General features: G+C 41.7%; 1 protein-coding gene across 4 annotated transcripts in view; it reads right to left on the reverse strand.

The window, feature by feature from the left end:
• PRKAR2B (protein kinase cAMP-dependent type II regulatory subunit beta) overlaps window positions 1-13,599 on the reverse strand; it is a 151,086-nt gene extending 137,487 nt beyond the window's left edge. The window contains exon 1 of one of the 4 annotated variants that reach the window (XM_038390578.2): window positions 13,129-13,597. In XM_038390578.2, the coding sequence (XP_038246506.1) occupies window positions 13,129-13,408 (280 nt within the window). In that variant the 5' untranslated portion in view covers window positions 13,409-13,597. Of the gene's footprint in view, window positions 1-13,065 lie in introns of all 4 variants that reach the window. The other 3 variants (XM_038390568.2, XM_043496905.1, XM_043496919.1) reach the window with 3 other exon arrangements.
• Window positions 13,600-15,627: the final 2,028 nt, after the last annotated feature.

Consider the following 15,627-nt stretch of genomic DNA (forward strand, 5'->3'; position numbering starts at 1 on the left):
CCTTGTGGCACCTTAGAAACTAACAAATTTTTTTGTGCATAAGCTTTTGTGCGCTAAAACCCACTTCATCAGACAAATTTGTAGTGGTAAAGTCAATAATGTGTTAATTGTACATGAAAGAGCATGAGATTGAAGTTAAAGAGAACTGAAAAACTTCAGGTCACCTTTTACTATGCATTACTGAGAAGTTCAATGCTTTAAAAAACAAGTTTCCTTCTCCCCTATCACAGAAGAAAAGTAATTCAAAAGGTTTATAAACTATTTTGTCTTGGAACCTCTAACACAAGTAAAACCATGTCAATTCCTAGCCAAAAGTAAATATAAAAGTACAGTTTCCGGAACAAGTGCGTATATGTCCTTGGCTTCGCTTTTAAATTTTTGAAATGAAACGTGTTTCTATTGTGACCTATTATATCTTTCTAAAATCAAAAAGAAATATTTTTATACAGCAGCAACCAGACTGATTTTAGTCTTAAAGTGTATTAGTTACACATGGTAATGCCTAAAGTTTTGTAAATGTTATAGCAATTACGTTTATACTCCTGACTTTTATAAGAGCCATGTTTTCATGTAATCTTTGACCTGAATATTTTAATTTAAACTCTGACAACAAAATAGTTACACAACGGAAACAGGGTGAGTTCATTTCACATTACTTGAGACATAAAACTCCTAAAACAGAGCAATTCCCAGTAGCTACAGAGTGCTTTGTAGTTATCTAACACAATGGCAACATGAATTACCAGGTTTCAAGAAAATTGTTTGTCTGCCTTATCTATTTTGTTTCAGCTACAGTCATCTTAGATGTTATTGTAATAATAAATGAAACATTTTCAGACAGAACTGTGATTTTAAACTGACAGTCTCCCTTTAATGATCCACTTCAGATTCTGGAACAGAAAGGCCCTTTTACAGTTAGCTATCAAATGGGAATTACAGAATGCCATTCATCTTGCACCTGTATACCTGGAATAGAGGATCCAAGATTCTGATACAGAAGAACCTCAAATTTACAAACACCTGAGTTATGAACTGACCAGTCAACCACACATCTCATTTGGAACCAGAAGTACACAATCAAGCAGCAGCAGCAAAGACAAAAGAAAAAGCAAATACAGCTCAGTACTGTGTTAAATGTAAACTACTTAAAAAAAAAAAGGGAAAGCAGCATTTTTCTTCCCCATAATCAAGTTCCAAAGCTGTATTAAATGAACGTTCAGTTGTAAACTTTTGAAAGAACAACCATACTATTTTGTTCAGAGTTACAAACAACCTCCATTCCCAAGGTGTTCGTAACTGAGGTTTTAAGGTACTCAAAAGTTCTTCTACCTCCTTTTTCCTATATTTGCACATCACAAATTAATGCTGCTCGAAGCAATCATGTGCTTTTCTGGATATTACTGCTATTTGTAGAGGTAGCATTTGCCATTTATAGCACTGCATCTATTGACTCTTCCCACTAGGCCCCAGAACACCATTTGTATTGATGTTAGCACAGCATTCCATTGAGCCAGTGTGATTTTTAAGTTGTGATGTTTTTAAAAGGAATATCAATATGTATCCATTTGTATGTGCTACGCAGTAGCTGTGTATTCCTAAATTTTAGTCATGTTAGTTGTACACACACTTTCATAATGTCCAGAGATAATAAAATATGAAAATATTTCAGCCTCAATCTAAAAGGAATTTTGGGTGCATGATTAATAGCAAGGCACAAGGCCAATGTACATGGCAGAGGGGCATTGCTGGCACATGATGGCATATATCACACTGGGAGATGTGCAGGTGAACGAGCCCCGGATGGTGTAGCTGATGTGCTCGGGGCTCGTTCACCTGCACATCTCCCAATGTGATATATGCCATCATGTGCCAGCAATGCCCCTCTGCCATGTACAGTTGCCAAACTTTTAAATTGTTTTATTTAACTAAAACAATGTTATGTATTCTGGATTTTTTCTTCAACAGCAAACATATAATATTTTAACAAAACAAGCATATGAATTTTAGTTAAACATTCAATTTTTTTAAAATCAGGTTTGTTTTTGTTACAATTGTTTTTAACTAAAATAGTGAAATGAAATATATTTTTAAAAAAAACAAAAATTAAATCGACTATGTCAGCCAGGTCAACATGAGAAACTTAAAATATTGGCAAAAAGAACGAGGAGTATTTGTGGCACCTTAGAGACTAACAAATTTATTTGAGCATAAGCTTTCGTGGGCTAACACCCACTTCATCGGATGGATGCAGCGGAAAATAGAGAACACACACACACACACACACACACACACACACACACAGAGAACATGAAAAAATGGGTGTTGCCATACCCACTATAATGAGAGAGATCAGTTAAGGTGAGCTATTATCAGCAGGAGTAAAAATATCCTGATGATGCGTTGGAGAGGTTTTAGTTGGGGGCTGAAGGTGATGGCTAGTGGTGTTCTATTATTTTCTTTTTTGGGCCTGTCCTGTAGTAGGTGACTTCTGGGTACTCTTCTGGCTCTGTCAATCTGTTTTTTCACTTCAGCAGGTGTGCATTGTAGTTTTAAGAATGCTTGATAGAGATCTTGTAGGTGTTTGTCTCTGTCTGAGGGGTTGGAACAAATGCGGTTGTATCGTAGAGCTTGGCTGTAGACAATGGATCTTGTGGTGTGATCTGGGTGAAAGCTGGAGGCATGTAGGTAGGAATAGCAGTCTGTAGGTTTCAGGTATAGGGTGGTGCTTATGTGACCATCGCTTATTAGCACTGTAGTGTCCAGAAAGTGGATCTCTTGTGTGGACTGGTCCAGGCTGAGATTGATGGTGGGATGCAAATTGTTGAAATCATAGTGGAATTCCTCAAGGGTTTCTTTTCCATGGGTCCAGATAATGAAGATGTCATCAGTGTAGCGCAAGTAGAGTAGGGGCATTAGGGGACGAGAGCTGAGGAAGCGTTGTTCTAAGTGAGCCATAAAAATGTTGGCATACTGTGGGGCTATGCAGGTACCCATAGCATATTTTAAAAAACCAAGCATATGAATTTTTGAATTTAGTTAAACATTCAAGTTTTTTAAAATCAGGTTTATTTTTGTTAAAATTGTTTTTAACTAAAATAGTTAAATGAAATATATTTAAAAAAAATAAAAATTAAACAAAAACTTGTTAGTCTCTAAGATGCCACAAGGACGCCTCATTTTTTTTTTATGATTACAGTAACTTGCATGCTATTTCCCTTTTAACCCAGCATTGCTAGCCTAATTAAGTGCAAGAACTCTAGACTCATCACTAATTACCTCAAATTCTAGTTCTGACTATTTACTGTAAATATTAATATCATTAAGCACAGCAATCTAAGATGCAAACACACAAGTGAAAAGTACTTAATGTTATTAATGCATGTTTATGAACACTTCACCTCCAACCATCAATAGGCTTTTTGCCTTATTGTTTTCCAAAATACAGTAGGAGTTTGGCACACTGTAAAATACGTAAAGAGTTTCAGAATTTCTCTGCTTTTTCATTCTTGACCATTTTCTCCTTTTACTTATAATCTCTAGATTCCTCTGTGGTGCAGTGATAATAGGATGACTTGCAACCAACGTGGGGGAAATAAATACAAGTCTGCTGTCACATACACACAGCCCTGGCAGAGCTCCCCCTGGCTGGGCACTCACCAGGCTGTTGCATTTGGGGCCTACCTTGCTGGGTCATATGTACTTTTTAAGCTTCCCGAGTCTGAACAGAGTCACAGCACTAGCCCTGGAGCACTCTCGGAGTTCAGATCCTCTATCTACCAGCCTCCCCCTCCCTCCCTGCTGAGAGCGGAAACCCTGTGGTCCAACTACCTAGGCCCTCAGATTCCCCAGTAGCTTTCACACAACTTTTCCCAGTGTTCCACCTTGTGGGTAGTCTGGGTTCACAGTTTAACTCTTCAGACACAAGAGAGCAAAAGCAAACACACCAATAGACTGCACCGGATTCTAAAGCAAGTTACTCTTTACTTAGCAGCACATGAAATACACAGGTACAGACAAAATAATAAACATACCTATATGCAAGTCCCTGCCTCAGTTTCCTCACTACTCTAGAGCATTCTTTGGGCTTTGGGAAGAGTCCTCTGAAAAGTCCAGGTTTCCCCTCCCTGTAAATGACTGCTCTTCAGAATCATGGCATCTCTCTCTCTCCCACTGCTCCAGCTTAGCTTGCTTCCTTTACCTTGGCCAGTCCTGCAGTTAAACAGGGCCCCCCCTACTATGAAAGCATGCCCTTCTCTCCTGCCCAAAGCAATCACTCTCTTGTTCTGAAAAAAGAAAAGTGAGAAGTGAGCTGTAGCTCATGAAAGCTTATGCTCAAATAAATTTGTTAGTCTCTAAGGTGCCACAAGTTCTCCTTTTCTTTTTGCGAATACAGACTAACACGGCTGCTACTCTGAAACCTGTCTCTTGCTCTGAGAGTCCCTCAGGTTTGCATGTCTCACTTCCAACAGATGGTTTCTTTGTTCTGCTGCTAGGAATTTTTTATCTCCACTCCCCACAGAGAAGTTGAAGGGCCTAGCTTCTCCCAGGTTAAGCCAACCCACTGTCCCAAAATGTTTCCACCTGAACAGGTAATCACTTGAGGTCTAAAGACCAACCACTGTACCTGGTCTGATAGATACATACTATAGCCCCTCTCAGCAAATGGTGGATTCCCACATACTCCGCCACTGAAAAAAATACACCAATGTCATAACATCAACCAGAATTCATAAGTGGTACATAGACAGATTTCCAAACTCATCATGGCTGCTGTACAATTCACTTTGCAGAAGAAGGTGTTATGAAGTGAGCCCTGCATTTTATCCCTGAAGACTCCAGACATCTTTGTAATTTCAGTCTACATCCTATTTCATCTTAGATTTTATGCTTTCCTGCACAATGTAGCATCATTTGAATTATTGAATGAATAGAGGTCTGACTAATGAGACATTATTGATGGAGCCACAGAACAATACAATGCTTTGCAATACAATGCTCATCTGGGATCCTGGGGAAATGAGAAGCAGCATAGACACCAGACCCTGTCTGGGTTAATAGGTATCTGCAGTATAGCTGTATGCTTTTAGGGTCACTACTTGCAGCAGTGCCTAAAGTCTCAGAATTCGCAAGGATTTGACTGTGTGCAGGGAGCTGGCTTAAGGAGGATGCTCACTGAGAGGCTTCACAGAGTAGAGCGTGGCAATGTTTTTGTATGACAGACCTGAGGTGTGCCTTTGAGGCTGAGCACTGCTGGCTGACAGTTTCGTCAGGCATCCAGTCTACTGGGGTTTACAAAAACTAGGACAACGCACTGCCTTCTGCAAAACCAACAGGGACAGGTCCTGAAAACAGGGACTTGCCTAGTTTTCAAGGACAAATTGTTTTCCTGTTTAGTTATAAAAACTGATATTGTGTTGTTCATTCATATAAATACACAGTGGAATGTAAACACAGGGAACCAGCGAGTGCGGAGTTTCTTTAGAAGGGTGGTACAAGAGTCAGTAATAAAAAAAAAAGACTTGCTGAAACTTTCTTAACAAAGAAATATATTTTCTCGGTAATATATTTGGTATGTACAAGATACTTAGTGGCGTGGTGTAACATAAATGTTAGTACTGGCACTTGTTTGTTCATTGCCACTCATAAATAGCGCAGTCATCCCATGCTTATGCCACCAATATCTTTCTACTACATTATCATGTATTCCATAAACGTAAGGATATACATACACACACATATACATACACAGACACACAAACATATATATATACACACACAGCAGATAGCCTATTAGTAAGGTTACTGACACTTCCCATGGTAACACCCTATTTTCAGTTGCTTATAACTTTGCTAACCTTTATGGCTAAAATTTTCCATGCTAGATATCTGCCCCAGGCTGAATTTTTTCTGGAAAATTTCAGCGAAGACAACTCAGTTTTTTCTAAGAGCCAGGCTAAAGAATAATATTTTTTGACCATGTTAAAAAAATCCGATAACCATTTATTTGAAAATCTCTACCACCCCCATGCTTTGCAACAGGGACTTCAAATTTGGCAAGGTGGTAGCCATTGTGTCAGGGGTGTGCCTTTTGCTATCCTGTGAAAATCTACCCAAATTTGACCAAGTTATAAGCCTTTGGGGGAGAGGGAATCACAATTCACATCTGCTCAGAGTCTTGCTAGAGATTCAGAGTTTAATTCACCAAAGATTCCACCGATATTGAGCATGATCCAGCCTAGGAATGAGCAGGATGTCCTGTGCAATTGCAGTTCCCAGCTGCTCCAAGCCATTGCACGTCCAGGCACCAGAACTGAGAGTAGGGATCTTTTCTTTCCTGTTCTCTCAATATCCCCCAGGACCACTGACACCAACTCCATGGGTCCCTGGGGGCTCAAGCACTCCCGGAAAAAAAATAGAGGGTGCTCAGCACCCACCAGCCAAAGCTGTTTGCCAGGGCCACCGATCAGCTGTTCATCAGCTGGCAGGAGGCACTCCAGGGAGGGCGGAGAGCAGTGAGGGGCAGGCAGACAAGGGCCTCGGGGGAGGAGGCGGAGCAGGGGCAGGAAGAGACAGAGCAAGGGTGCAGCCTCGGAAGATGGGGCAGAGTGGGGGTGGGAAGTGGCTGAACAACAGCAGGGCCTCGGGGAAGGGGCGGAATGGGGGCATGGCCACAGGGTGGAGCAGGAGTTGAGCACCCACCCGGAAAAATAAAAGTCAGCGCCTGTGCCCATGACAACATCCAGGCAGTTGCCTTAAGGTTTGTACAGGCAGGGCTTAGCCCAATGGAGTCCTACCTGGGCCTGAATGGAGCATGTAGATATTACCATAACTTAATTATTTAAGTTAAAAATATAAGTTTACACCAGTATTCTGTAACTACTTTGGGAACTGAAACTGTTTACTTAAAAATAATTCATTTCAAAAGACTAGGTGGCTCAGTAAATCAGTAATAGGCTACTGCGCTTTTCACCTCTAGGTCACCAGTTCAAATTTAGTTCACCGTTGACAATGACTGAAAGACATTACTTTCTGATGTTTGTTCAATGGCCTTCAGGAAATGAGCTTTAACAAGCACTAAATTCAATTAAACTATATACAGAAATACATATTTCACCATTTGTATGTATTAGCATTTTCCTAGATTTATGGTTTACTCTAACAAAATTCAGAAGTCTTTCTACATGGTTCTCAATTTGATAATTAAATATCATTATGATTATCTACATAAAGATTGTTGTTTTGTTTACACTACCCACTTGATTATACTGACTCATGCCTACTAATATAACAACTAGGTTATATCTGCATAACAGACCTGAAGCAATTTTTGCAACCAAATTGCTCTGTCTTGAAGTTTTAATAAACACAAAAATACCTCCTTTAACCACTTCTAGAAGCTAAACAAAAAGGTGACATAAGTCAGTGCTTTATGATGTCAGTTTTACAAACAGTAATATCGTGAAGGAAACAGAATATCACATTTGAGTTTCAGGCATCCCATTTTCAACACTGACCTGAAAACTAATTAAATGCATTTATTATTATAGTTTTCAGACTTTTCACATCTGTAAATGTTCAGAAATAGTCTAAAGAGAAAACCTGAAACAGATTTTAATTTTACTGATTTAGAACTAATTTATCACACTGTGCCATACACGGTGCCTTGGCAATATTAATATTTGGACTTGTTCAAGATTTATACCAAGTTTTGTCTGAAACTCAGAATTCCACAGATAAAACAGTGCAACAGCATCTCTAGGAACACGATGCATTTTAAAAAATAATTTAGAATGGATAAAGCGACCAGAACAGAAAGGAGTGTCTTTCATATGACATTGTAAGGTACAGTACAAATGTTCAACTTGCACAGTGTTTTATTTTGTTATTGTTTGGATATAGTGGGTGGACATAGCTAAAACATATAAATGTATTTTATAGTTCACATTTGCAGGGACAGTGTTCATAGCAACATATGCAAATAAGAGATATGCAAATGCAAAGTCAGCCTTGAAAGAAAAATATCCAAACCTAAGAATTTTTCCTGTTCAAATACCTCAGTAAATTATCCCAAAGGACTACACAATATTGAGTGGTATATATAACTCATGTAAATTGCGATACTAAGAAAGCAACAACAGTGGCTCTAGAAATATCTGTAGAAAATCACATTAAGGTTGGGTTGAATATGAACTTTAGCTATAGCTATAAGTAAATATTTAACAACTGCTGCTATAAATTATGCAAATCATTTTCCACCAAAATAAGGTTCATAATGGCATTTGCACTTCAGGACAATTCAGAGAGAATAAAAATGGTAACCATTTGTAAAAGCCAACAACATTTACTGAAGAATTTAAACTTTTCAACAGGCACATCATAACACATGATTTACTACGCATTTCAGTCTCTAAATAATCTGAGCAACGTATTAAGATACGCTGAATTGGAATTAATTTGCAAACTGGATACAATTAACTTAGGCTTGAATAGAGACTGGGAATGGATGAGTCATTACACAAAGTAAAACTGTTTTCTTCCTTTCCCCCCCTGCTGCTGGTGATGGCTTATCTTAAGTGATCACTCTCTTTACAGTGTGTATGATAAACCCATTGTTTCATGTTCTCTGTGTGTGTGTATATAAATCTCTCCTCTGTTTTTTCCACCAAATGCATCCGATGAAGTGAGCTGTAGCTCACGAAAGCTTATGCTCTAATAAATTTGTTAGTCTCTAAGGTACCACAAGTACTCCTTTTCTTTTTGCGAATACAGACTAACACGGCTGCTACTCTGAAACCTCTCCTTACAGTGTGTATGATAAAACCCATTGTTTCATGTTCTCTGTATGTGTATATATATCTCCCCACTGTATTTTCCACCAAATGCATCCGATGAAGTGAGCTGTAGCTCATGAAAGCTTATGCTCAAATAATTTGTTAGTCTCTAAGGTGCCACGAGTACTCCTTTTCTTTTTGCGAATACAGACTAACATGGCTGCTACTCTGAAACCCGTATTAAAATAAAGACTCAATTCTCTCTTAAACGTGGACATAATTCTTTCTAATGTTACTGGGACTTACTCATATACATTGATGGGAATTATATTTATATAGCTATTTACTATAAAATCTAAAAATAATTTGCAAAGCAGCCAGTGTGCTCAGAAAGCAATTCTTTAAGTATACAAAAGTTTTGAGAATTCAGTTTAATGTTTTCATTACTTATTTTTCAAAGAAATTACATATACCTCAGATATCCATTCAAAATAAAGGTACCTATGGCACAAGCTGATCCACAGCTTGCAAGGTAAGACCCTTAAATTTCATTATTTTCAGTAACTAAGAAGGCTGGTTTAATGGACAGAGTACTGGACTTGGACTCAGGAGACCTGGATTCAGTTCCTGGATCAGCCACAGACTTGTGTCTGACAGTGGGCAAATCTATCCTATTTCTTACTTCACCATTTATAACATGGGACAGTGCCTTCCTACCTCACAAGAGGTGCTGCGAGGGCAAAATTAATTGACTGTGAGGTGTTTAAATTTAATAATTTTATTAAGATGACATTGAAGTAAAAAGAAAACGGTACAGAGTTTAAACATAGAAGTTTCTGGTTATCAGGGAATAAGGTACAGATTATCAAGGGGTGCGAAATTCGGTTTAGGAACGGGTGGCGTAAGGAATACATAATCTGCAATCTCCCCGATTGGGGGTAATACTACTATTAATGAGAGTCACATAAGTACAGAGATAGTTAGAAACATTTATTCAAAAGAAGAAGTGGGGGACAATGGCAATTACATGTTCTCAACACTGAAACAATGTTCAGTTTGAATTCCCAAATGAAAAAAGGAACATTGTCAACTTGACATTTACTTGATTTTTTTTTTTAAAAAAAAAAAGCAGAACTTTCAGGTATTACACCTACTCGAGTCCCCTGCAATTTTTGTCATTTTGCGATCAAATGTTCTTAGTTGTTTAAATAGGTTTCTTCCCTCCTTCCTGTATGAAAGCCCCACACAAATAGGGGAAACAGACTAACTATACAAATAGTGATGCAAAAGGCAAAGAAAACAAACTGAAACAGACTGTTTCCTAATCATTTCTAGCATTAATAATCAAAAGGTGCTACTTACAGAAGTATAAAGTATTCAAAAATAACTGATTTTAAGTTTATGTTTAAGACCATAAAACAGTTATTAAACTACAAATCTCTCTATGCATCCACTAGATATATGTGTAGATACATGTGTGCTATTTTGAAGGTACAGACATCTATGCTAAAAGTAAAACCTTCACACACAAAAAAGTTGCACATAACCAGCCACTAACCATTTATTAGAATTCATTAATCCCTGCCTAGTGGTTCCCAATATATTTACATCCTGTGATCCCAAAACATTCATTGCTCTAGGCTTGGAATACTGATACAGATTATAAACCTTAGTACAAACTAGGCTTTAAAAAGACTCCAAATATCATATATGCTTTGTTTTACAAAATTATTTTTACACATAATTAGTTAGTTAAATAATTCCTGGTTAATCTCTTTTTTAAGCAAAACTATTTACAATGACATTCTTCCTCTAAGACCACAAAACACTGAACATAAATAAAATGTTTTTATTGTTGATTGTGGATATACACTACAATGCTTAGAAAGCTTCTTAAAATATCCTATAAATATTTACATGTGTAACACATAATAAATTCAAGCTACAATGCTGTATTTACCACCATAAACATAACATAAAAGCAGTCCACTTTCCATGGATTAAACTAACAGACTTTTTAACATAGTAAGAGCCAGGTTTGACAGTCATGTTCAATATGAAGAAATTAAGATATTTTAATTTTTCCTCATTATTATTCTGTCTCAGCTTGCAGATAGATACACTAACGGTTTTAGGATTTTTGCTCACCTCATAGATGTTGGTGTAATGGTTTCAGCAGAATTCAAAACTATTACATAAATCTACTGTAACCAATCAATCACTACAAATTCTTATAAATTACAAACCCTATTTATGTAGGGGCAAAGATTACAAGGATGTTGAATATCTTAATGTGCAGCATAACTTTCCAATTTAGATGTAAATATTATTTAAGCTAATTTATTTTTTCCATCTCCTTAAATATCTGGCTTTCAATGATAAAATGCATATAAAAACATTTCATTTATTGACAAAGCTAGCACAGCTCAGCTGTAAACAGCAAGCTTTTGGATACGGTTATGCAAATACACCTTGAACTTCACTGGAAGAACCAAAACTTCAGTGAGCTAATGAGGTTCTTCACAAAACTGTCAATGATATCAAATGCATCCGATGAAGTGAGCTGTAGCTCACGAAAGCTTATGCTCTAATAAATTTGTTAGTCTCTAAGGTGCCACGGGTACTCCTTTTCTTTTTGCGAATACAGACTAACACGGCTGCTACTCTGAAAAATGATATCAAGGATATGTTTATGTTGTTTCCCTGTCCCCCACTCCTCCTTCAAATCACAACCATCAATCTACCCTTTAGTTAGCTAGTTCACAGTATAAAGTCTGAGTGCTCTGCACCTTTTCAGAGACAGCTTCAGTCTGTCCCCTTGATAGATGCTTTGTCGCCTAATAAATCCTGTCAGCTATACAAAGAGAATGTTTAACTGTGGGCGGATAGGTATTAGCCTGCAGTGAAATGAAGTACTGCAACCATTCTCTGCTGTCCTCACAGCTATGCTTACTCCTTGGGCCTTCCTACTGTGCAGGTAGTTTGAACGTAACTATTAAAAGGAAATAAGATTTTATCCTCTGGTTGTCTGCCTTATGGAACACCGAAGAGCACATCTAAGTAAAATGCTTAATTAACTCAAGTGTATTTGTACAGCAACATGTCCTTGAGCATTAAAGCACTGAAAGCACCAAAAGACTGACTATATCTTGCTGCCTATTCATAAGACAGAAATAGCAATATACTATTTGATTAACAATAAAATACAGATTTTGCCTTCCAATACCCCTACTACAAAGAAGATTAGTCCCTCTTTAAATGACATGTTTTCTCTTAGGCATAATGCAGGCCTATACACAATAAACAACATAAATATAAAATCTGGTGCAATGCTACACTTACATACACCATGCAGCATATCTAGTGGCTGGGAGACACCCATGTTATTACAGTTCGGTTCGACAAACAGAAAGTAAGCTAACCTTCAGATGTCTGTCATTTTGTTTAAATACAGAAGGGGTGGAACTTGCCAATAGCAGTAACTTGACAGGATGCTTCTTTCCGTTCATTCTCCAGCCTTCTCGCCAGAAGACTCCCTACAACTTGCCTGTCCAGTTTCCTTTTTGAGCCAATCATTTAAGAAAATTGATTTTTTTGTAGTCTTTAACATGGTTCAACAGCAATAAATAATACAATTGTGACCATGTTCAGTATTTGCAGCCCTAGAAAGTGTCAGGAATACAAGGAGGCTAAAGCAGGAAGGGACAGACAGGGCACCTGCCACATCAACTTTACGCGCTTTGACAAACAAAAGGAAAAAAAAAAAAACCCATAGTACATCATGTCAGGGTTCATAAACTATGATTTCAAATGCAGTCCTGCTGCACCAGTGAGCTGGGAATCACTTAGTGCCCCTTCTCTCTCTCTCTCTCTCTCTCTCTCCACTCACGCATACACATCATCACCCGTAGCACACAAGGCTCAAGGCACAGTAACAGTTGTGTCCTGAACCCTTTCCCTTGCTCTGCCCATCACTCATCCTCACGCCCAGCAAGGGAGAAGTGCGCAAGGACGCTGGGCTTCATTCCCCCGCCCCGCACCCGTCTTCACGAGGGGGGGACATGCCTCCAGAAGTCAGGCAAGCTAAGCAACATATAGCCCTGGGAAACCCCAACTACTGGCTCCCCCAGGCCGGAGAGTGGGGGCGGGCGGGGTCTGCCGGTCACCCCTCAAACACCACCTCCCGCCGGAGGCCGCCGCCAGCTCCGCTTCCCCAGGCTGGGGGCCGGACACAGGCCGCCCTCCCGCTCCCCTCCGGCGTATCGAGCGGGCTCAGCCCTTCCCTCAGCCTCACCTAGTCTCGGGGGGGCGCCCGGCCCTCCCCCGACCGCGGAGCTACCAGGGTCCCCGCCCTTACCGGCGAATTCCTCCTCCTCGTCCCCGCTCTCCGACTCGCTCGGCACGGGCTCCTCGGCGAAGCTGACCCCCCTGGCGGGGGCCCGGCGGGGCGGCAGGCTGCCCCTCTCATGGCCCGGCGCGGGCGAGCCCCCTCCGGCGCCGCTCTCCGCCGCCTCCGCCTTGAGGCGCCCGAAGTACTGGAGGGCGAACTCCAGCAGGTCCCCGGGCTGGCTCCGCAGCACCTCCACGGTGAAGCCCTGCAGCAGCTCCGTCAGCCCCGCCGGGATGGAGATGCTCATGCCGGGGCGAGGCGAGGCGAGGCGGCGGGAACGGGGGGCCGCGGCGCGCGGGGAACTGCAGCGGCTGCAGGCCGGAGCAGGTGGGAGCCGCAGGGGTCCGAGCCCGCCCTGGCCGCCGAGGGTGCCGGGAGCGGCTCTGTGGGAGCCCGGGCGGCGGCGGCGGCTGCTCTCGGTTCACTGTACCATCCCCGCCCCCGCCTCCTCCCCAGCGCCGGGGGGGGGCCTCGCACGCATGTGACCCGGGAAACCATGACAACCTCCCGCCAGGGACTGCGGAGCGCCGCGTCGGCCGGGCCGGGCTGCGGGCTTCCCCAGGGCCCGGGCTCCGCGTGGCGGGCAGGGGGCTCCCCCGGGGGTGGGCGGAGAGGCGGGAAGTCAGGTTTGCCCGGACTGGAGCGGTCCCATTCCCCGAGGAGGTTGGGACATCGGGCCCAGGCTTTGCTCTCCCGCGGAGCTGGGCATGGCACACAATGATGCTGGGGGGCTTTAAGGGGGCAGGCCTCACCTTCCACTCAAAGCGCCAAGGAAAGGGAGGGGTTGTGCAGCTACTAGGGCAGGTGGCCTTTACCACCTTCCCTCTCATAGTAAAGCCATGGCTACGCTCCAGGCTTTGGTCCATGCACGTTAGGTCAGCAGGCAGCCACTGAAGTTTGTAATTTGCCCATGCACGCTGGGCTGCTTGTGTGGGGGTGCTGGAGGTACTCACTGTGGTGCTTGTTTTAACGGTTTCAGCTTAAATTGTGGTGCGCCATGGGTAGGTATCTCAGCATGCCATGTGCCACCATCCAGGGTAGTGCATTTGGGGAAATGTTTGCAATGTTTTGTGGATAGTAATGACTCATACGGTCTCCCACAGTATTCTTGCCAGCAAGTTAAAGAAGTATGGGCTGGATGAATGGACTATAAGGTGGATAGAAAGTTGGCGAGATTGTCGAGCTCAACGGGTAGTGATCAATGGCTCCATGTCTAGTTGGCAGCCGGTATCAAGTGGAGTGCCCCAAGGGTTGGTCCTCAGGCCGGTTTTGTTCAATATCTTCATAAATGATCTGGAGGATGGTGTGGATTGCGCCCTCAGCAAGTTTGCAGATGACACTGAACAGGGAAGAGAGGTAGATACGCTGGAGGGTAGGGATAGGATACAGAGGGACTTAGACAAATTAGAGGATTGGACCAAAAGAAATCTGATGAGGTTCAACAAGGACAAGTGCAGAGTCCTGCACTTAGGACGGAAGAATCCCAGGCACCGCTACAGACTAGGGACCAAATGGCTCGGCAGCAGTTCTGCAGAAAAGGACCTAGGGGTTCCAGTGGATGAGAAGCTGGATATGAGTCAGCAGTGTGCCCTTGTTGCCAAGAAGGCCAATGGCATTTTGGGCTGTATAAGTAGGGGCATTGCCAGCAGATCGAGAGACGTGATCGTTCCCCTCTATTTGACATTGGTGAGGCCTCATCTGGAGTAGTGTGTCCAGTTTTGGGCCGCACACTAAAAGAAGGATATGGAAAAATTGGAAAGCGTCCAGCAGAGGGCAACAAAAATGATTAGGGGACTGGAACACATGACTTATGAGGAAAGGCTGAGGGAACTGGGATTGTTTAGTCTGCAGAAGAGAAGAATGAGGGTGCATTTGATACCTGCTTTCAACTACCTGAAAGGGAGTTCCAAAGAGGATGGATCTAGACTGTTCTCAGTAGTAGCAGATGACAGAACAAGGAGTAATGGTCTCAAGTTGCAGTGGGGGGAGGTTTAGGTTGGATATTAGGAGAAACTTTGTCACTAGGAGGGTGGTGAAACACTGGAATGCGTTACCTAGGAAGCGGTGGAATCTCCTTCCTTAGAAGTTTTTAAGGTCAGGCTTGACAAAGTCCTGGCTGGGATGATTTAGTTGGGGATTGGTCCTGCTTTGAGCAGGGGTTTGGACTAGATGACCTCCTGAGGTCCCTTCCAACCCTGATATTCTATGATTCTGTGATTCTATGAATCTCTGATACTTTCATGCTGAGAGCTTGAGTCCTTTTTCCATCTCATAATGTCATTCGTATCCCAAATTTTCATGCTGTTTTTTAAAAATTCCACAAACCAGTGCAGCATTTTTTGGTTTCTGCCAGCTCTGAGAGAAGCATGAAGCCAGCAGACCTCTATTCTCGTGAATGGTACAAATCCAGAACCCACCATCCACCTATATTTGCAGGCCCTCAGGAAGTACTGCAACAACAGGGAA

This window comes from Dermochelys coriacea, chromosome 1 (assembly GCF_009764565.3).
Source record: "Dermochelys coriacea isolate rDerCor1 chromosome 1, rDerCor1.pri.v4, whole genome shotgun sequence".
Classification (NCBI taxonomy): domain Eukaryota; kingdom Metazoa; phylum Chordata; order Testudines; family Dermochelyidae; genus Dermochelys; species Dermochelys coriacea.